We start from the raw sequence: 20,194 nt of genomic DNA, 5'->3' as shown, positions 1-20,194 counted from the left end.
AACCATGGATTGCAGGGGTATCATTTAAGCAAGTTATCACCCATCCAATGGATAGTAGAAAAGTTAATAATCGCTGGTGTCTATCCCACCTATGTCGAGAGCGGTGATCTGGAGAGCCCTGTTTGAATGAATCAATGGTCGCACTTGTGCATAACTTCTCAATTCTTTGCCTATGGGACTGCCAGAGATAGCTGAAACATGCTCATGGTTAACTCCACAGTCCCATAGACAATGCCGATGCGCAAGTAGGACCATTGCTTCATTCAAAGAAGGCACTTTTGAGCCCCATCTTCTGAATCATAGGGGGGGTGGAGTATCTCCTAAACTCCCCTAGTGGTGACTTCATGTTTTCTCTAAGATATTTGTCTAAAAGGAAGCTGCAGCACCTATAAAGATATATTAAAGGGGTTGTTCGGGACTGGTCATCAATATCTCAATCCCGACCATTCTGCCCTTAAGGCAGATTCACACTACAGTATAAAAAAATAGTTCAGAGTTTCATCCAGAAAAGTGGGACGATTTTTTTCTCACTTGTCATCTGTACACAATGCATTTTTTTTTACAGCAGCGATTAATCATTAATCACCCCTCCATTGAATAACATTAGTCCAAGTGCTATCCGTTATTTAACAGATAGCACATGGACCAAAAATATGATTGTGAGCCCTTAGGATAGGTCATCAATATCAGATTGGCAGGAGTCGGACACAGAGATGGAGCTTGGGGTTCAGTATTATTCAAATTATTAATTCCCAAATGCCCCACAAAAAAGTCATAATACCTCTGCATCCCCCCACATACAGTAATAATATTCCGAGTTCCCCCTAGGAATAATGTCTTCTTACAAATAATCGTCCAACAAAAGTGTAACATTACTTACAGAAATATATAACTTTGGATCCTGACGAGTCCACCAGCACCTTGCACAGGCGGAGAGATGGCGTTACGAAATCATGATGGCGTCCTGCCACCGGGGGACTGATGTACCCTGCCTGTCCCTGCGGTACTCTAGGTCTAAATCAACTTGCAGCCTACAAAACCGAGAGTGTTTGGGCAGGGAGTCCATAGCTCACTGCTTTATCATGGAGTCTAACTGTATTGGCTTCCAATACAGTTAACAGTGGTGGTCACAGGTCTGAGTGGACCCCACTGTGTAAGTGGGCCTGGATGCCCAACCCCTTTGCCCCCGATAACTATACTATTAATCTGACACCCCTCCGATTAGCTGATTCCGCAGATTCCGGGCATGTACACTCCACGGAACCGGAACACTCACTTTAATGGAAGCTGAGCAGCAGTACCCAAAAACGACCACTATACGGTGTACGAGCTGCACTTTTCCAGTTTCGTACTGCCAGCCGCCGTGGCATTGGTGGGATGCTGGATGACAAACTCACATGGATCTGATATCGATGATCCATTCTAAGGATCGGTCATCATGATCTCAATTCTGGATGACCTCTTTAAAAAAATTAAAATTAATCAACAATGAATTTTGAAACTTTTGATTAAAAAGGAAACGTATTCCAAAATGATCTTCAACGTTTCGTATCCAAAGCCATATTATCTTGAGAGAATGCAGAGACCTTATCTGGCTGTGACAGGTCATTATGGCTCATTACACATCTCTGCTCAATATGATATCCTCCTAGGAATGAAAGATAACGTTTACATGTCACATTCATGAGTAATTACACTTTGGCTTGAAATAATTATCCTGCGGAAGCGTCTTTCCTGGATCGAGGCCTTTTTCCTTTCTTCATACTGAGAGGTGACCACGTTCCAGCAGTTAAATGAGAAGGGAAACGCACTGGACACGTTGTGATAAGCAGCAAACCCTATGTTATTCCATAAGCCTTTGTTTACCCTGCACTGATTGTATCCCTGAAACCCAAATACAGAGCCGGGGTTCTCCATTGGAGCATGCAACATGCTAATTGCATGTCATGTACAGTGCAAGCAAGGCTTGTTAATAGAAAGCATTGTAGAAAAATATCTACATTATATTGTCAGAGGGCAACATAAAGATTATTGGTGCATTGGACTCGTCAGTTCTGCATATTAACCACCAGAATATTCATTATTGTTTCAATCAAGTTAAACCTATTTCTAAAAGAGAATCTGTCATTAAGATCACTCCAACCCCCAAACCTCACATATTGGCATTTGCGTCTTTAAAATGTGCATCCGTTGACACCTTTATATCTTCTATTTGTTGCTGCACTCCTGAGTGATAAGCTTTTTCTTTCATATGCAAATGAGGTATTAAGTGCTTTGGGCTTGAGAGAGCACTTCCCGTACCTCTGCTTCCTGAGCTTGTTTCCTTGCTAAGATCCATCCTCTTCAGCTTAATTGTTAACCTACTGTATGATTTTCTTGCCTAGTGCCTGACGTTACACAGGCAGTGAACTGTCAATAAAGCTAAAAGAGTCTGATTTTGTGCTGTGAAACTATGTATGGAGGCAAAGGCTTTGGAAGTGCTTTGTCATGCCCAGGGCACTTAACATTTCATTTGCATATTAGTGAAAATGCTAATTTTTGGGGAGTGCAGCAACAGATAGAAGATATAAAGGTCACACTTCCTCAGGGAGCCTGAGGAAGTGGGACAAAACGCACGTCGGGGAGGAGTTATTTGGGACCTACTCTGCACTAGCCAAATCACATGCACCTTATCTAGAAGGTATTTACTCTGCTTACAATGTTTTTTGTTGTGTACTTGTTTAATGTTATTAAATTAAAGGGGTTGTTCGGTCCAAATAGATAAACCTGCAGTCACTGTGTGCTGCGGGGATTCGCTGGTAAGACGCTTATCGATTTGTAAGGAGCAGGGCCACGTGCTCTAGTCGGCCATGCCCACTGGACAGCCGCGTCTCTAGAAGGATTGTGGCCTTGCTCAATACAAGTGTATGGAGCGAAGTCATGTTCACTAGAAAGGTCCTGACTGGGAGTATGTATAATGCATAATACGTTAGGACCCCAGTGTAATTTATACCTTGGAAGCATTAATAGCTACAGTTGTACTCAAAAGTTTACATACCCTAGAAGAATTTTTGCTTTCTTGGCCTTTTTTCAGAGAATATGAATAACACCAAAACTTTTTCTCCACTCATGGTTAGTGGTTGGGTGAAGCCATTTATTGTCAAACTACTGTGTTTTCTCTTTTTAAATCATAATGACAATCCAAAACATCCAAATGACCCTGATCAAGAGTTCACATATCCCATTTCTTAATACTGTGTATTGCCCCCTCTAACATCAATGACAGCTTGAAGTCTTTTGTAGTAGTTGTGGATGAGGTTCTTTATTTTCTCAGATGGTAAAGCTGCCCACTCTTCTTGGCAATAAGCCTCCAGTTCCTGTAAATTCCTGGGCTGTCTACCATGAACTGCGCGCTGGAGATCTCCCCAGACTGGCTCAATGATATTTAGATCAGGAGACTGAGATGGCCTCTTCACAACCTTCACTTTGTTCTGCTGTAGCCAATGACAGGTCGACTTGGCCTTGTGATTTGGATCGTTATCATGTTGGAACGTCCAAGTACGTCCCATGCGCAGCTGCCGGGCTGATGATGGCAAATTTGCCACCAGTATTTGCTGATAACGTGCTGCTTTCATCTTTGCTTCAACTTCGACCAAGTTTCCTGTGCCTTTGTAGCTCACACATCCCGAAAACACCAGCGATACACCTCCAGTAGGAATGGTGTTCCTTTCATCATGGGCCTTGTTGACCTCTCTCCAAATGTAACATTTATGGTTGTGGTCAAAAAGTTAAATTTTGGTCTCATCTTTCCAAATTACATTGTTCCTGAAGTTTTGAGGCTTGTCTCTGTGCTGTTTTGCGTATTGTAGGTGAGATACTTTGTGGCATTTGCGCAGTAATGGCTTTCTTCTGGCGACTCGACCATGCAGCCCATTTTTCTTCAAGTTCCTCCTTATTGTGCATCTTGAAACAGCCACACCACTAGTTTTCAGAGAGTCCTGTATTTCAGCTGATGTTATTTGTGTGTTTTTCTTTGCATCCGAACAATTTTCCTGGCAGTTGTGGATGACATTTTTGTTGGTCTACATGACTGTAGTTTTGTTTTTACAGAGCCCCTGATTTTCCATTTGTTAATCACAGTTTGAATGCTGCTGACTGGCATTATCGATTCCTTGGATATCTTTTTGTATCCCTTTCCTTTTTAATACAGTTCAACTACCTTTTCCCGTAGATCCATTCACAATTTTTTTGCTTTCCCTATGACTCACAATTCAGAAACGTCAGTGGCTGGATGAAAGATGCAAGAGTCTGTCTGGATCCCAGAAACTCACTCAGCTTTTATGCACACACACTGATTGCAAGTAAACAGGTCACAGGTGAGGATGTTACCTTTAGTAGCCATTCAAACCCATTTGTGTCAACTTCTCTGCATGTTATCACGCCAAAATCACCAGGGTATGTGAACTTTTGATCAGGGTAATTTGGATGTTTTGGATTGTCATTGTAGCGCCCCCACTGCCGCAGGGCCGAGGGGTACCCGGTACCGGGCCTCTGAGTCTCTGCTCTGGGGTTGTCACGGTGGCTAGACCCGGTCCATGACCCTGCTGAGGGGCATACAATAATAGATGTGGATGGTGGTGGAGGTGCGGTGCAGTAAATAACGAGGACATCAGGTTGCAGTCTCTTTACCTCTTTACTGAAGGCTTCTGAGTCCTCAATCCGGAATACGGTTAACAGGGCTGCGCAAGCCCGGCCGGTCCGATGGCACCTCCAGAGTTCCCTTTGCAGGTGGAAATCTGTTCCTACCTTCCTGCGCTTGTGTTGTGGTCCTCCCCTGCTGTGCTTACAGGATAGTACCCCAAAACTGTTGTGTCTGTTTCTCGTGTTCCCTCACAACTCGATTCTGATGTTCTCCCTCTACGTCCCCCTGATCTTACGGTTAGAACGCACCCGTATGACGGGAGGCTCGGAGCTCTTCCGGGACTCTTGCGTCGCCCCACTCCTGTTGTTACCCCCCTGTGTCTTCCTGGGTCTGGGTGAGACAGCCCGCCTGTAACTGACTGTCCTGCCGTAGGTTTGAAGTTTGGCTTGGAGCTCTATACTTCCTCGGCGTTCCGGCCACCGGTTATGCGCCTCAATAGGATGTTGCCTCGTCTTACAGCACGACTCCTACTGGTATTCTCTTTGTTGCGTTGATCTCGTTTCTCACTCAGCACAATAAATCTCGCTTCTTATCCTTTCTTGGGGTACCGCCGCTATATCGTGCAGGCGCGGTCCCGTAACGTTCTCTCTGTTCGCTAGGCCTCTGTCAGGATCCCACCCCTGACAGGGACCCCTCTGAATCTTCCCCTACAACACCCTCTGCCACAAGGTGTTGCCTGGTTCCAACCCAGCCAGCTTTCTGTCTAACTTCCTGCCTAACCCCCAGTTTTACCAGACTGTGAGGAGTGGCCTAATAAATAGAACCCTTAGCTCCCCCTGGAGGCCAGACTGTGAAATGTATTGGTGTCTGTGATACCTGGTCAGATGAACTCCTTCAGTGCCATCAGACGTACCATAGCCCCCCTTAGTGGCGGAGCTACAGTACTGCAACGACCAGGACTCTGGGGCGCTGCACTCCCCCCCGGTTAAATCCAGTACTCCTGGACTGGGAAGAAAACAAAAATACATGTCAGCAAAAAGACATACAATTTTGAAAATGCAAGTACAAGTAAACTTTTTAACAGAGCTTCCCTTTATGGGAGGTGAGGACACTTGAACGTTACAAACATGGTTAAATATTTTAAATAACTTTTCTTACCCAACCGGGTATTCTACTAAGTGCAAAATCTTTGAACAGTAATTTAACATTGCCTTTAAGGATGTACTCGCTAAATCCACTAAAGACTGTTGTGATCCGCTTTTTGGGCTCCCCTGGTGGTGGCTGGTGGTACTGGAGGCTTGTGTGTGCTTTTCTCCCTCAGCTCACCTGTTTCCATCAGTTTTGGGAGTTCCCTATTTAGCCTTGCTCTCCAGTCACTTCCTTGCCGGTCATCATTGTAACCTGAGTCATTCAGTTGCATGTTCCTGCTACTAGTCTGCTGATCAGCTAAGTGGACTCTTGTCCTTTTTGTTTTGTATTTTTTGTCCAGTTTACAGTTTTGTCATTCCCTGTTACTGGAAGCTCTTGTGGACTGAAATTGCCACTCCTGTGTCATGAGTTGACACAGGAGTCTTAAAGTAATCTCAGGATGGGTTTTTGAAAGGGTTTTTCAGCTGACCGTGAAGTCCTCTTTTGTATCCTTCCTCTATCTAGTAAGTGGACCTCGCTTTGCTAAATCTACCTTCATACTGTGTATGTCTTTTCCTCTGAACTCACCGTTAATATATGTGGGGGCTACTATCATCTTTGGGGAATTTCACTAGAGGTAAGCCAGGTCTGTTCCTTCCTCTTCCAGGCGTAGTTAGTTCTCCGGCTGGCGCGTGGCATTTAGGCAGCCGTAGGAATGCTCCCTGGCTACTGTTAGTTGTGTGGTAGATTTAGGTCACGGTCAGCTTGAGTTTCCATCACCCGAGAGCTAGTCTGTTATTTTGTGCTTCTGATGTTCCCATGCCATTGGGGAATCATGACAGTATGACCGGCCGCTGTTAAAGTAATTGGCAGAAGAAAGGAGAGTAAAAGAAGTCTGTAGATTTTTTTTTAATTTTTTTTTTTTCCCTCTCATGTTTGCTACTTAGTTGGCTCAGTTGTATTTCTGCTCTATTTACAGCCTTGCCTTTCTCTCCTTCTAACCCTTGAATGGCTCTGATCTCTCCGGTTTAAGGATGGACCCTCAGAGTTTGGCTGCAGGTTTTAATAATCTTGCTACGAAGGTTCAGGATTTACAAGATTATGTTATACGTACTCCTATTTCTGAACCTAAGATTCCTACACCAGAGGTATTTTCCGGAGATAGATCTCGGTTTCTGAATTTCAAATGTAATTGTAAATTATTCCTTTCTCTCAGACCTCACTCCTCTGGAGATCCTGTTCAGCAGGTTAAGATTGTGATTTCTTTGCTGCGAGGTGACCCTCAAAATTGGGCATTTTCATTGACACCAGGGGATCCTGCGTTGCTCAATGTGGATGCGTTTTTTCTGGCTTTAGGGTTGCTGTATGAGGAACCTAATTTGGAGATTCAAGCTGAAAAAGCTTTAATAGCCCTGTCTCAAGGGCAAGATGAAGCTGAGATATACTGCCAAAAATTTCGTAAATGGTCTGTGCTTACTCAGTGGAATGAGTGTGCCCTAGCGGCAAATTTCAGAGAGGGCCTTTCTGATGCCGTTAAGGATGTCATGGTGGGGTTTCCTACGCCCACAGGTCTGAATGAGTCCATGACAATGGCGATTCAGATTGATCGGCGTTTGCGGGAGCGCAAACCTGTGCACCATTTGGCGGTATCTTCTGAAGGGATGCCAGAGAAAATGCAATGTGACAGAATTCTGTCAAGAAGCGAGCGGCAGAATTATAGGCGCAAAAATGGCTTGTGCTTCTACTGTGGTGATTCCGCGCATGTTATATCAGCATGCTCTAAACGTACTAGGAAGGTTGACAAGTCTGTTTCTATTGGCACTTTACAGTCTAAATTTCTTCTGTCTGTAACTCTGATTTGTTCATTATCAGTTATTACCGTGGATGCCTATGTGGACTCTGGCGCCGCTCTGAGTCTCATGGATTGGTCCTTCGCCAGGCGCTGTGGGTTTGATTTGGAGCCTCTGGAAGTTCCTATACCTCTAAAGGGTATAGATTCTACACCTCTGGCTTGTAATAGACCACAGTTCTGGACGCAAGTGACTATGCGTATGACTCCAGACCATCAGGAGGTGATTCGCTTCCTCGTGTTGCATAATCTACATGATGTTTTAGTGCTTGGATTACCATGGTTACAATCTCATAACCCAGTACTGGACTGGAAAACTATGTCTGTGTTAAGCTGGGGATGTCGGGGGGCTCATGGGGACATACCTTTGGTTTCTATCTCGTCATCTATTCCCTCTGAGATTCCGGCTTTTTTGTCGGATTTTGGGGATATTTTTGAGGAGCCTAAAATTGGTTCTCTCCCTCCCCACAGAGAGTGTGATTGCGCCATAGATCTGATTCCAGGCAGCAAATTTCCAAAGGGTCGTTTGTTTAACCTATCTGTACCTGAGCATGCTGCCATGCGAGAGTATGTTAAGGAGTCCCTGGAAAAGGGACATATTCGTCCGTCTTCGTCACCTTTAGGAGCTGGGTTTTTCTTTGTCTCTAAAAAGGATGGCTCGCTGAGGCCTTGTATCGATTATCGACTCCTGAATAAAATTACAGTCAAATATCAGTATCCGTTGCTGCTGCTTACTGATTTGTTTGCTCGTATAAGGGGGGCTAAGTGGTTCTCCAAGATTGATCTCCGGGGGGCGTATAATTTGGTGCGAATTAAGCAAGGGGATGAGTGGAAAACCGCATTTAATACGCCTGAGGGCCACTTTGAGTATTTGGTGATGCCTTTCGGCCTTTCTAATGCACCTTCAGTTTTTCAGTCCTTTATGCATGATATTTTCCGTGAATATCTGGATAAATTTATGATTGTGTATTTGGACGATATTTTGATTTTTTTCTGAGGACTGGGAGTCTCATGTTCAGCAGGTCAGGAGGGTTTTTCAGGTCTTGCGGGAGAATTCTCTGTGTGTAAAGGGTTCTAAGTGTGTTTTTGGGGTTCAAAAGATTTCTTTTTTGGGGTACATTTTTTCCCCTTCTTCTGTTGAGATGGACCCTGTCAAGGTTCGGGCTATTTGTGACTGGACGCAGCCTACTTCTCTAAAGGGTCTTCAGAAATTCTTGGGCTTTGCTAATTTTTATCGTCGATTTATAACTGGTTTTTCTGGTGTTGCTGAGCCTCTTACGGATTTGACTAAGAAGGGTGCTGATGTTGCCAATTGGTCCTCTGCCGCTGTGGAGGCCTTTCGGGAACTTAAGCGCCGCTTTTCGTCTGCCCCTGTGTTGCGCCAGCCCGATGTCTCTCTCCCCTTTCAGGTTGAGGTCGATGCTTCCGAGATCGGAGCGGGGGCGGTTTTGTCGCAGAAAAGTTCCGATTGCTCAGTGATGAGACCTTGTGCGTTCTTTTCTCGAAAATTTTCTGCCGCCGAAAGAAATTATGATGTCGGTAATCGGGAGCTTTTGGCCATGAAGTGGGCATTTGAGGAGTGGCGTCATTGGCTTGAGGGTGCTAGACATCAGGTGGTGGTTTTGACTGATCACAAGAATCTGATTTACCTTGAGTCTGCCAGGCGCCTGAATCCTAGACAGGCGCGCTGGTCGTTGTTTTTCTCTCGGTTTAATTTTGTGGTCTCATATCTACCAGGTTCTAAGAATGTGAAGGCGGATGCCCTTTCTAGGAGTTTTGAGCCTGATTCCCCTGGTGATTCGGAACCTACAGGTATCCTTAAGGATGGGGTGATATTATCCGCTATTTCCCCAGATCTGCGACGTGCTTTGCAAGAGTTTCAGGCGGATAGACCTGATCGCTGTCCACCTGGTAGACTGTTTGTTCCTGATGATTGGACCAGTAGAGTCATCTCGGAGGTTCATTCTTCTACGCTGGCGGGTCATCCTGGAATTTTTGGTACCAGGGATTTGGTGGCTAGATCCTTCTGGTGGCCATCTCTGTCTCGAGATGTGCGTGTTTTTGTGCAGTCTTGTGATGTGTGTGCTCGGGCCAAGCCTTGTTGTTCTAGGGCTAGTGGGTTGTTGTTGCCCTTGCCTATTCCAAAGAGGCCTTGGACGCACATCTCTATGGACTTTATTTCGGATCTTCCTGTCTCTCAGAGGATGTCTGTTATCTGGGTGGTGTGTGACCGTTTTTCTAAGATGGTTCATTTGGTGCCATTACCGAAGTTGCCTTCCTCGTCTGAGTTGGTTCCTTTGTTTTTTCAAAATGTGGTTCGCTTGCATGGTATTCCTGAAAATATCGTTTCTGATAGGGGTACCCAGTTCGTTTCTAGATTTTGGCGGGCATTCTGTGCCAGGTTGGGCATTGATTTGTCTTTTTCGTCTGCCTTCCATCCTCAGACTAATGGCCAGACGGAGCGAACTAATCAAACTTTGGAGACGTATTTGAGGTGTTTTGTGTCTGCGGATCAGGATGATTGGGTTGCCTTTTTGCCGTTGGCGGAGTTTGCTCTTAATAATCGGGCTAGTTCTGCCACTTTGGTTTCCCCTTTCTTTTGCAATTCGGGGTTTCATCCCCGTTTTTCTTCTGGTCAGGTGGAATCTTCGGATTGTCCTGGAGTAGATGCTGTGGTGGATCGGTTGAATCGGATTTGGGGACAAGTGGTGGACAATTTGAATTTGTCCCAGGAGAGGACTCAGCGGTTTGCTAACCGCCAGCGTCGGGTTGGTCCTCGCCTTCGTGTTGGGGACTTGGTGTGGTTGTCTTCCCGTTTTGTCCCAATGAGGGTTTCTTCTCCTAAATTTAAGCCTAGGTTCATCGGTCCCTATAGGATTTTGGAGATTATTAACCCTGTTTCCTTTCGTTTGGACCTCCCGGCATCTTTCGCTATCCATAATGTGTTCCATCGGTCGTTGTTGCGGAGATATGAGGTGCCGGTGGTTCCTTCTGCTGAGCCTCCTGCTCCTGTGCTGGTTGAGGGTGAATTGGAGTACGTTATAGAGAAGATCTTGGACTCCCGTATTTCCAGGCGGAGACTCCAGTATCTGGTTAAGTGGAAGGGCTATGGTCAGGAAGATAATTCTTGGGTAACTGCCTCTGATGTTCATGCCTCGGATTTGGTTCGTGCCTTTCATAGGGCTCATCCAGGTCGCCCTGGCGGTTCTTGTGAGGGTTCGGTGCCCCCTCCTTAAGGGGGGGGTACTGTTGTGATCCGCTTTTTGGGCTCCCCTGGTGGTGGCTGGTGGTACTGGAGGCTTGTGTATGCTTTTCTCCCTCAGCTCACCTGTTTCCATCAGTTTTGGGAGTTCCCTATTTAGCCTTGCTCTCCAGTCACTTCCTTGCCGGTCATCATTGTAACCTGAGTCATTCAGTTGCATGTTCCTGCTACTAGTCTGCTGATCAGCTAAGTGGACTCTTGTCCTTTTTGTTTTGTATTTTTTGTCCAGTTTACAGTTTTGTCATTCCCTGTTACTGGAAGCTCTTGTGGACTGAAATTGCCACTCAGTGTCATGAGTTGACACAGGAGTCTTAAAGTAATCTCAGGATGGGTTTTTGAAAGGGTTTTTCAGCTGACCGTGAAGTCCTCTTTTGTATCCTTCCTCTATCTAGTAAGTGGACCTCGCTTTGCTAAATCTACCTTCATACTGTGTATGTCTTTTCCTCTGAACTCACCGTTAATATATGTGGGGGCTACTATCATCTTTGGGGAATTTCACTAGAGGTAAGCCAGGTCTGTTCCTTCCTCTTCCAGGCGTAGTTAGTTCTCCGGCTGGCGCGTGGCATTTAGGCAGCCGTAGGAATGCTCCCTGGCTACTGTTAGTTGTGTGGTAGATTTAGGTCACGGTCAGCTTGAGTTTCCATCACCCGAGAGCTAGTCTGTTATTTTGTGCTTCTGATGTTCCCATGACATTGGGGAATCATGACAAAAGACCTTCTTATATCACATATAAGGCTAATTAACTTTTATGCATTCTCCTTCTTTTATGTCTGCAGGACCGCCTGTCCTAACTGCTCCAGACCTACTGCCTCTCCTTTCTATACAGGACCGCCCCTTTCCGCCCGGGCCTACTGACTGTCCTTCCACTAATATACACAGTATAGAACATATCATTTTTCTTTCAGTTCAAGATCACTGAGCCATCTCTATATGGCTCCTAAGAGGACTCACCACTAACCCCTACGGGTTCACTTCCTGTCCTCATTCTTCTATTAACATTATTAAACATTTCTTACAATCAACCAGTTAGCTACATATAACTTTTACATATCAGCATTATCAGTACTTTCTTTCAAAACATCATCATTCTTTAAGTGCTTTTAAGGAACATCCCCTTTAAGAGGGGACCAAGTCTCTATGAGGTAGTGCAACTTCTCAAGCTGCAAGTCTGTTTGCAGTAAGGACTCCGATGCTGGTTCTGCGACCAGTGTCTTTGCAAAGAGTCCCTTTCGCTTATAAAACCAGTAGAGAGCACCTTTAAGAAGGTGCAAACTATTTACAAGATCAGTTTTTGAATCATTCACCGTCCATGATTCGGCAGTCCTTTGATAACTCGTGCGAAAAAGTAGAAAACAAACAAAAACAATAGGGATCCCGGGTCAACAAAGGGATCCCTTTAAGAGTTAACCCTGGACGGGTTTTAGCAGCAAAACAGTGAAAACAATTAACTATGTACAATCAATAAAGCATTTTTGCTTACTCATCTTGTAGCTGTGCAGGGGGTGGTCTTCTTCCAGGCCTCACCCGGCCAACGGGTCGCCTTGGTGTAGCAAGGGCCGGTCCTGGCTCCAGCAGCGACAGGACCCCTCTGCGGGATGCCCTCCTTGCTTGTGGGCGAGCGCGACCCAGAGGCACGCGGTGGACCCGGACCTCCTGAGGTTCCGCGGGGACGGGCTCCGGCACCTTCCCTGCAGAAGGCTCGTCCTCCGGCGTTCCGGCAGCAGCCTGGAGGGCGACGCACCGCTGGACGCCTCGAGCTATCCAGCCAGTTTCGCCAGCTTCCCTCCTCCACCGGGTGTAGGTCACTGCATCGCCAGGCTCCAGGTCGGAATCGTACCTTCCCCCGCAGGGCTCCACTTCTTCCCGATCCACACGGACCTGCAGTGGCTCCCCGATCTCCTGGATAACTCCCCTTCCTTTCCGGGAGTTAAAGGATATTACTACACCCCAGTGTGACGGTGGAACCTCCTCGATGCTCCTCAGATCGACCTGGGCTGCCGGTTGGGGTCTGTTCCGCCACGCTGTCATCAGGTGCTGCAGGTGCTCCGCCTCCGGCAGGATCCTCAGGCCCTGTGCCTGCAGCTCACACTCCGCCGTGGTCGGGATAAAAGAAGCGGGGGACACCGGAGACAGGCGGACCTCCGTAGGTTGGCCCAGCCGAGCGATCACACGGGCATCGGCTTCCAGGCGGTAGGCTACCTGCCGGGCCTCGGCTGCAGCCGCACACTCCTCGGACATCGGCCATGGGGGTCGGCCTATCGGTAGCTCCGCAAGGGTCAATTCCCGCAACGATGGCGTGTCCGGGGCTGTGTCGGGTTGTGCAGCCTCTCGCTGAGTCAGGTCGTTCCCACGCGGTGCTCCCGGCGTCGCCATTTTCGCTTCCTCTCTGGTGTCCTCTTCCCGCAGTCTCTTTCGTGGGCGGCCCCGTCTCCATGGTCTCCATCCTCCAAAGAGAATGAGGAGGCGGACCTCGGCTGCTGACGGACACGTCCTCAGGACACAGAAATATTTAGACTGGGCGGCCATGGTCGTTCGCGCTCTCCAGCTGTTCTACGCCCACTCCACGCCCCTCTTCTTCTCCTGCGCTCTCCTCAGCGCTGTAATGGCGGATTTTGGCGGCAAGTGGCGCGGCACAGTCTTTGCAATAAATCACAGTCCAAGTATAATAAATCACAGTTCCAAGGCACACATGACCCGATTCTTCAGGCTTAAGTAGATCCTGTTCGTGACGCCAAGTTGTAGCGCCCCCACTGCCGCAGGGCCGAGGGGTACCCGGTACCGGGCCTCTGAGTCTCTGCTCTGGGGTTGTCACGGTGGCTAGACCCGGTCCGTGACCCTGCTGAGGGGCGTACAATAATAGATGTGGATGGTGGTGGAGGTGCGGTGCAGTAAATAACGAGGACACCAGGTTGCAGTCTCTTTACCTCTTTACTGAAGGCTTCTGAGTCCTCAATCCGGAATACGGTTAACAGGGCTGCGCAAGCCCGGCCGGTCCGATGGCACCTCCAGAGTTCCCTTTGCAGGTGGAAATCTGTTCCTAGCTTCCTGCGCTTGTGTTGTGGTCCTCCCCTGCTGTGCTTACGGGATAGTACCCCACAACTGTTGTGTCTGTTTCTCGTGTTCCCTCACAACTCGATTCTGATGTTCTCCCTCTACGTCCCCCTGATCTTACGGTTAGAACGCACCCGTATGACGGGAGGCTCGGAGCTCTTCCGGGACTCTTGCGTCGCCCCACTCCTGTTGTTACCCCCCTGTGTCTTCCTGGGTCTGGGTGAGACAGCCCGCCTGTAACTGACTGTCCTGCCATAGGTTTGAAGTTTGGCTTGGAGCTCTATACTTCCTCGGCATTCCGGCCACCGGTTATGCGCCTCAATAGGATGTTGCCTCGTCTTACAGCACGACTCCTACTGGTATTCTCCTTGTTGCGTTGATCTCGTTTCTCACTCAGCACAATAAATCTCGCTTCTTATCTTTTCTTGGGGTACCGCTGCTATATCGTGCAGGCGCGGTCCCGTAACGTTCTCTCTGTTCGCTAGGCCTCTGACAGGATCCCACCCCTGACAGGGACCCCTCTGAATCTTCCCCTACAACACCCTCTGCCACAAGGTGTTGCCTGGTTCCAACCCAGCCAGCTTTCTGTCTAACTTCCTGCCTAACCCCCAGTTTTACCAGACTGTGAGGAGTGGCCTAATAAATAGAACCCTTAGCTCCCCCTGGAGGCCAGACTGTGAAATGTATTGGTGTCTGTGATACCTGGTCAGATGAACTCCTTCAGTGCCATCAGAGGTACCATAGCCCCCCTTAGTGGCGGAGCTACAGTACTGCAACGACCAGGACTCTGGGGCGCTGCATCATTATGATTTAAAAAGAGAAAACACAGTAGTTTGACAATAAATGGCTTCACCCAACCACTAACCATGAGTGGAGAAAAAGTTTTGGTGTTATCATTCATATTCTCTGAAAAAAGGCCAAGAAAGCAAAAATCCTGCCGGGGTATGTAAACTTTTGAGCACAACGGTACCTCACTGAGAAAGGCCCTCCTTGCTCCTGCAGCATACTCCTTTAAACTGAAGCTCCAGGGCTGGAATTTAAAATTTGCAGTATCACCCCCTAGCTGTCATTTATAGTAATAATGCCATACTGCATAGATACAGGATTTTTAGTGTTGCTCTCAGGCTGTTACCCCCTTATGGCTGAAGAACAGAAAGGAACATTGAGAAGTTGGAGAAATTGAGTTGACTTGAAAAAAGTCAAGAGAGACCTCATCCATTACGTGCCTTTAAAAAGAGCTCGATATTACGCTATCTGTCACCCATTATAATGAATGACTGCAGACATTTACTTAATTACAACTGCCCATATGTGTATAGCAATATTTTGCAATGTGCGGCTTGCTAGGAAACTACAACTCCTAGCATGTCCTAACGGCCTGGATACAAATGCACTATGTTTAATGCCCGGCATCTATTCTTTGTGTTCGTGCACTCGTACAGCCCTCCTACATTGCCGCAAGACCATTTCCTTTTAACCCCCCAGAGACTCCCGCTCTATAAAAGAAGCAAAATCTCTAGTCGTTTCTTTACAAATAACTCTCATAATCCTTTATAATTAGTCGTAATCTTTTCTATGGGACCAAATCATTTCTTTTATCGTTTTTAATGGGAGCTGAGATTATCTGTAGAGTTTATTTCTGTGGTTTGCGATAATCGCTGCAGCTGGCGTCAATGCGAACGAAGACATTAGCAATTCAGTCCCTGTATAATATCATCATCTATAGAACGATCTAACGAGCTGGAGAAATAGAGCATTTCCCAATAACAGGGACGTATTCACACTTCAGCATTTCATCCATATATTTTCATCTTTTTTTTTCTTTAAAAGCCAAAATCAGACGTAGATTCAAGTAAGAGGAAAAGTACAATTCATATAATTACTGATCAGATACGTGTGAAGATAAAGTGAAAATAAGGCCAAAGTCTTTTTTCCTCTTTTGTAAGGGTTTGTTTAGACTGACTGACTTGTTGCACAAAATGACCGCCGATCGGTAAACTTTTATCTATCGGTGGTCGTTTGAATGCCTGTTTACACAGTCAGACCAAACTAAACGATGCACACCAAGTGATCTAGAATAGATTGCTCAGTGCACTTAGGCTGTCATGGTTCTGTCATGGTTGTGGACAGGGTTCCTTCCTTGTCCTCTTGGGGTTAATTTGTATAGCCTCCTTTTGGTTTGGGGAGGGCTATATTTACCCGCCTTCATCTGGGGATCCTTGTCAGTGATACATCTGTCTTGGTTGTGTGTCCGACCCCTCGTGTGCTTGCATACTGTTTTGTCAGATTGCTTGCTTGTGTGCGACTTGGTCTGTTTCTCGTTCTGTGCTTTTCCTTATGCCGTGTGCTAGTTGTCTGTTTCTGGTTCTGACCTTTGGCTTGGAACTCTAACTTCCCTCCTGTGTGCCCCGTTTGTACTGCACCAGTATCTTCGGCTCCCCAACCTTTTGCTGCGTCTCGAAAATGCTTACGTCTCACCCTTTTTTGGTACTTCATCGATCTCCCGGCTTGACTTCGGCACGTTCATACTACTCTCCAGCTTTGCCGGTCACCGCCGCTACTCGGCATCTGGCACCGCCTCCGTCCACTCCCCCCAGAGGTCACGTGTTTCAGGTCCTGCCCTCCGGCAGGTAAGCTCACCGCCGCGCTCCTTACTCTCTCTCTGTCCTTCTTTAACACATGCACAGACTCCTGCTGTAAGTCTGCAGCAGGGCTCTTGACAGTTCTCAGCGGTGCGAGTCGTGTTTACACAGTCAGACCAAACCAAACGATGCACCCCGAGTGATCTAGACTACATTGCTCAGTGCACATAGGCTGCCATGCTTCTCGGCGGTGCGAGTCCTGTTTACACAATCAGACCAAACCAAAGGATGCACACTGAGTGATCTAGACAAGATTGCTCAGTGCACACATAGGCTGCCATGCTTCTCGGCGGTGCAAGTCCTGTTTACACAGTCAGACCAAACCAAACGATGCACACTGAGTGATCTAGACAAGATTGCTCAGTGCACATAGGCTGCCATGCTTCTCGGCGGTGCGAGTCCTGTTTACACAGTCAGACCAAACCAGACAATGCACATCGAGATATCTAGAATAGATTGCCCAGGGCACATAGGCTGCCATGGTTCTTGGCGGTGAGAGTCCTGTTTACACAGGCAGACCAAACCAAACGATGCACACCGAGTGATCTACACTAGATTGCTCAGTGCTCGAAGGCTGCCATGATTCTCGGTGGTGCAAGTCCTGTTTACAAAGGAAGACCAATCCAAACGGTGCACACCGAGTGATCTACACTAGATTGCTCAGTGCACATAGGCTGCCATTGTTCTCAGCAGTGCGATTCCTGTTTACACAGTCAGACCAAACCAAGCAATGCAAACTGAGTTATCTAGACTAGATTGCTCAGTGCACATAGGCTACCATGGTTCTCGGCGGTGCGAGTCGTGTTTACTCAGGAAGACCAAGCCAAACGATGCACACCGAGTGATCTACACTAGATTTTTTAGTGCACCGAGGCTGCCATGGTTCTCGGCAGTGCGAGTCCTGTTTACACAGCAAGATGTGCCAAGAAAGATGATTTTTTTTTTATGACACATTAAGGATAATTTCAGTGATGAACAAGTATTTTTCTTGGCAACCTGTTTATACAGCAACATAATCTTGAAACTAGCGTTTTTAACAGAGCTCCTTCAAGGTTTTATTACAGTGTAAATTGCCCTTAAGACTACGTACACAGAACGTCTCGGGCAAAGCCAACAAGCTTTTCAAGCATAAGATGCATCAAGAAACTCTGGAGTTTTTTTTTTTTTACTGAAGCGTTTTTTTAGGTCATTTCTCCAGTTGTTTCCTGAGGGTTTTTCCTATGGATTTGGCCGCCGGTAGTTTTTTGGAGGGTTTTTGTAATAGTTCTTGGGATGTCTTTTTTACTGTCACTTTTTCCACTACATTGAATAATGAAGAAACATCTAACTTTTTTTAAGCAAAAATTATTGCAAAACGCTCCAAAAAAGTCTGGCCGTCTTATGGGCATCTTTTGAGCTTTCCCAATGACTTGTATTACCAACCGCTGGCAAAAATTATGGAATCACCGGCCTTGGAGAATGTTCATTCAGTTGTTTAATTTTGTAGAAAAAAAGCAGATCACAGACATGGCACAAAACTAAAGTCATTTCAAATGGCAACTTTCTGGCTTTAAGAAACACTAAAAGAAATCAAGAACAAAAAATGTGGTAGTCAGTAATGGTTACTTTTTTTAACCAAGCATAGGGAAAAAATTATGGAATCACTCAATTCTGAGGAAAAAAGTATGGAATCACCCTGTAAATTTTCATACCCAAAACTAACACCTGCATCAAATTAGATCTGCTTGTTATTCTGCATCTAAGAAGGAGTGATCACTCCTTGGAGAGCTGTTGCACCAAGTGGACTGATATGAATCATGGCTCCAAAACGAGAGTTTGGACATCTTGGACATCTTTGGACATGAACATCCTCCAAGGCCGGTGATTCCATAATTTTTGCCAGGGGTTGTATAAAGTTGAGAGCGTCTTCAGAGTGGAAAACACCAGTAAAGCTGACCGGTCACTCCTCCTTTTAACTGCTTGGAGTTTTTAGAAACCTGATGTAGTTAGAAGACGGTCAAAAGCCTGAACATCCACACAGCGAGCCGTTTTTACATAGAAATGCATATGTTCATTCTTTTGAACGGTTTTAGATAGGCTTTATCTTAAAAAGATGTGTGCCACCGACTATGTGCGCATGGAGCTTAAGTGTTTTTGGAGCAGAAACCGAGAGGAAACTCTTCAAAGCCTTCTCAAAAATGCAAAACTCCTCAAAAACTTGGAGGTTCTGATCAGTTTCCTTTAATAAACATTAGTAAAAAAAAATACTCTGTGTGTACATAGCCAGTGACTACCAAAGGAGGAGTCACGCAACCAAAAACATGTCTGCAAAAAAATAGATCACAGAAGAGTTGCAAGTAAGTTGCAGTCACACACAACTTGCATTGCCTTTTATGATGGTAATGTCATATGTGAACAAAACTCTTACAGATTTGTTTTTTTGTTTTTTGCATCCTTCAGGTTTGGTTGTGATGATTTTGTGAATTGCCGATTATTGGATGTGTTGTCACAATGCAATATTGCAATTTTCATATTGCATGGCACATTCAAAAAACCTAAAACACCTGACCACCTGATGCCTCTAAACACGTCATTGCAGCAAATGAATATCATGATCCTTTTCCTTTGGATTATTTCCATTTTGACCTTGTTTTATTTTACAGGAGAAGCCTGCCACAACAAACCGCTGGATCTCGTCTTCATCATTGACAGTTCCCGAAGTGTCCGTCCATATGACTTTGAAAAAGTAAAAGAATTTCTCATCACTGTGTTAAAATTCCTTGACATTGGCCAAGACACAACTAGGGTGGGCTTATTACAATATGGCAGTACAGTGAAAAATGAGTTTTCTTTGAAAACATACAAAAAAAAATCTGACATTGAACGTGCCGTCAAGAGGATGATGCACCTAGCCACTGGCACCATGACTGGTCTGGCGCTGCAATATGCTATGAACATTGCATTTTCTGAGTCTGAGGGTGCGCGTCCTGCAGACATGTATGTACCAAGGATTGCCATGATTGTGACCGATGGCAGACCTCAGGATCCTGTATCTGAAATTTCTGCAAAAGCCAGGAATGCTGGAATCTTGATTTTTGCAATTGGGGTGGGCCGGGTGGATATGCAAACCTTGAAATCCATTGGAAGCGAACCTCACGACGAACATGTCTTCTTGGTGGCCAATTTCAGCCAGATTGAAACATTGACATCTGTGTTCCAGAATAAACTTTGCGGTAAGAACCTATAAATCTAAATATTTTGTTACTAATATGGATACATGGATCCAGGAAATAAAGGGGCTTGTTTATCCAAAAAGTAGGACCCATATACTGGAGTCCTCATTTCTGTTACCCGAAGGTTAAGATCCACGGCAGGCAGAGTCCTGCACAGTTGCACACCACATGTCTAAAAAGGGGCCCCAGCAGTCAGTACATTCACCCGCACTTAATTGTAACATTTCTCTTACTAGTGGTACCATCTGACTACTTTTAACTCCAGGTTCAGATGACAGTGTGCAAAACTGTCCATTTTCCATACTTGGATTGTATCAGTTTTACCAAAAAGATCGGCCTAATAAATGGCACTTGCAATTAATCAATTCCTACAAAAAAACGGAAGCACATGCCAAATAGAAAAAATATCATGTGTAGATAAATTAACAC

General features: G+C 46.0%; 1 protein-coding gene across 2 annotated transcripts in view; it reads left to right on the top strand.

Annotated features, from left to right (window-relative positions):
• The window catches only part of MATN2 (matrilin 2), a 192,502-nt gene that overhangs the window by 52,972 nt on the left and 119,336 nt on the right, over positions 1-20,194 (top strand). For both annotated transcript variants that reach the window (XM_077270918.1, XM_077270919.1), the window contains exon 3: positions 19,196-19,765. In XM_077270918.1, the coding sequence (XP_077127033.1) occupies positions 19,196-19,765 (570 nt within the window). The remainder of the gene's footprint in view (positions 1-19,195; positions 19,766-20,194) is intronic.

Source organism: Ranitomeya variabilis, chromosome 6, assembly GCF_051348905.1.
Source record: "Ranitomeya variabilis isolate aRanVar5 chromosome 6, aRanVar5.hap1, whole genome shotgun sequence".
NCBI lineage: Eukaryota > Metazoa > Chordata > Amphibia > Anura > Dendrobatidae > Ranitomeya > Ranitomeya variabilis.
Note: the sequence above shows the minus strand (reverse complement) of the source record. Positions and strands in the feature narration are given on the sequence as shown.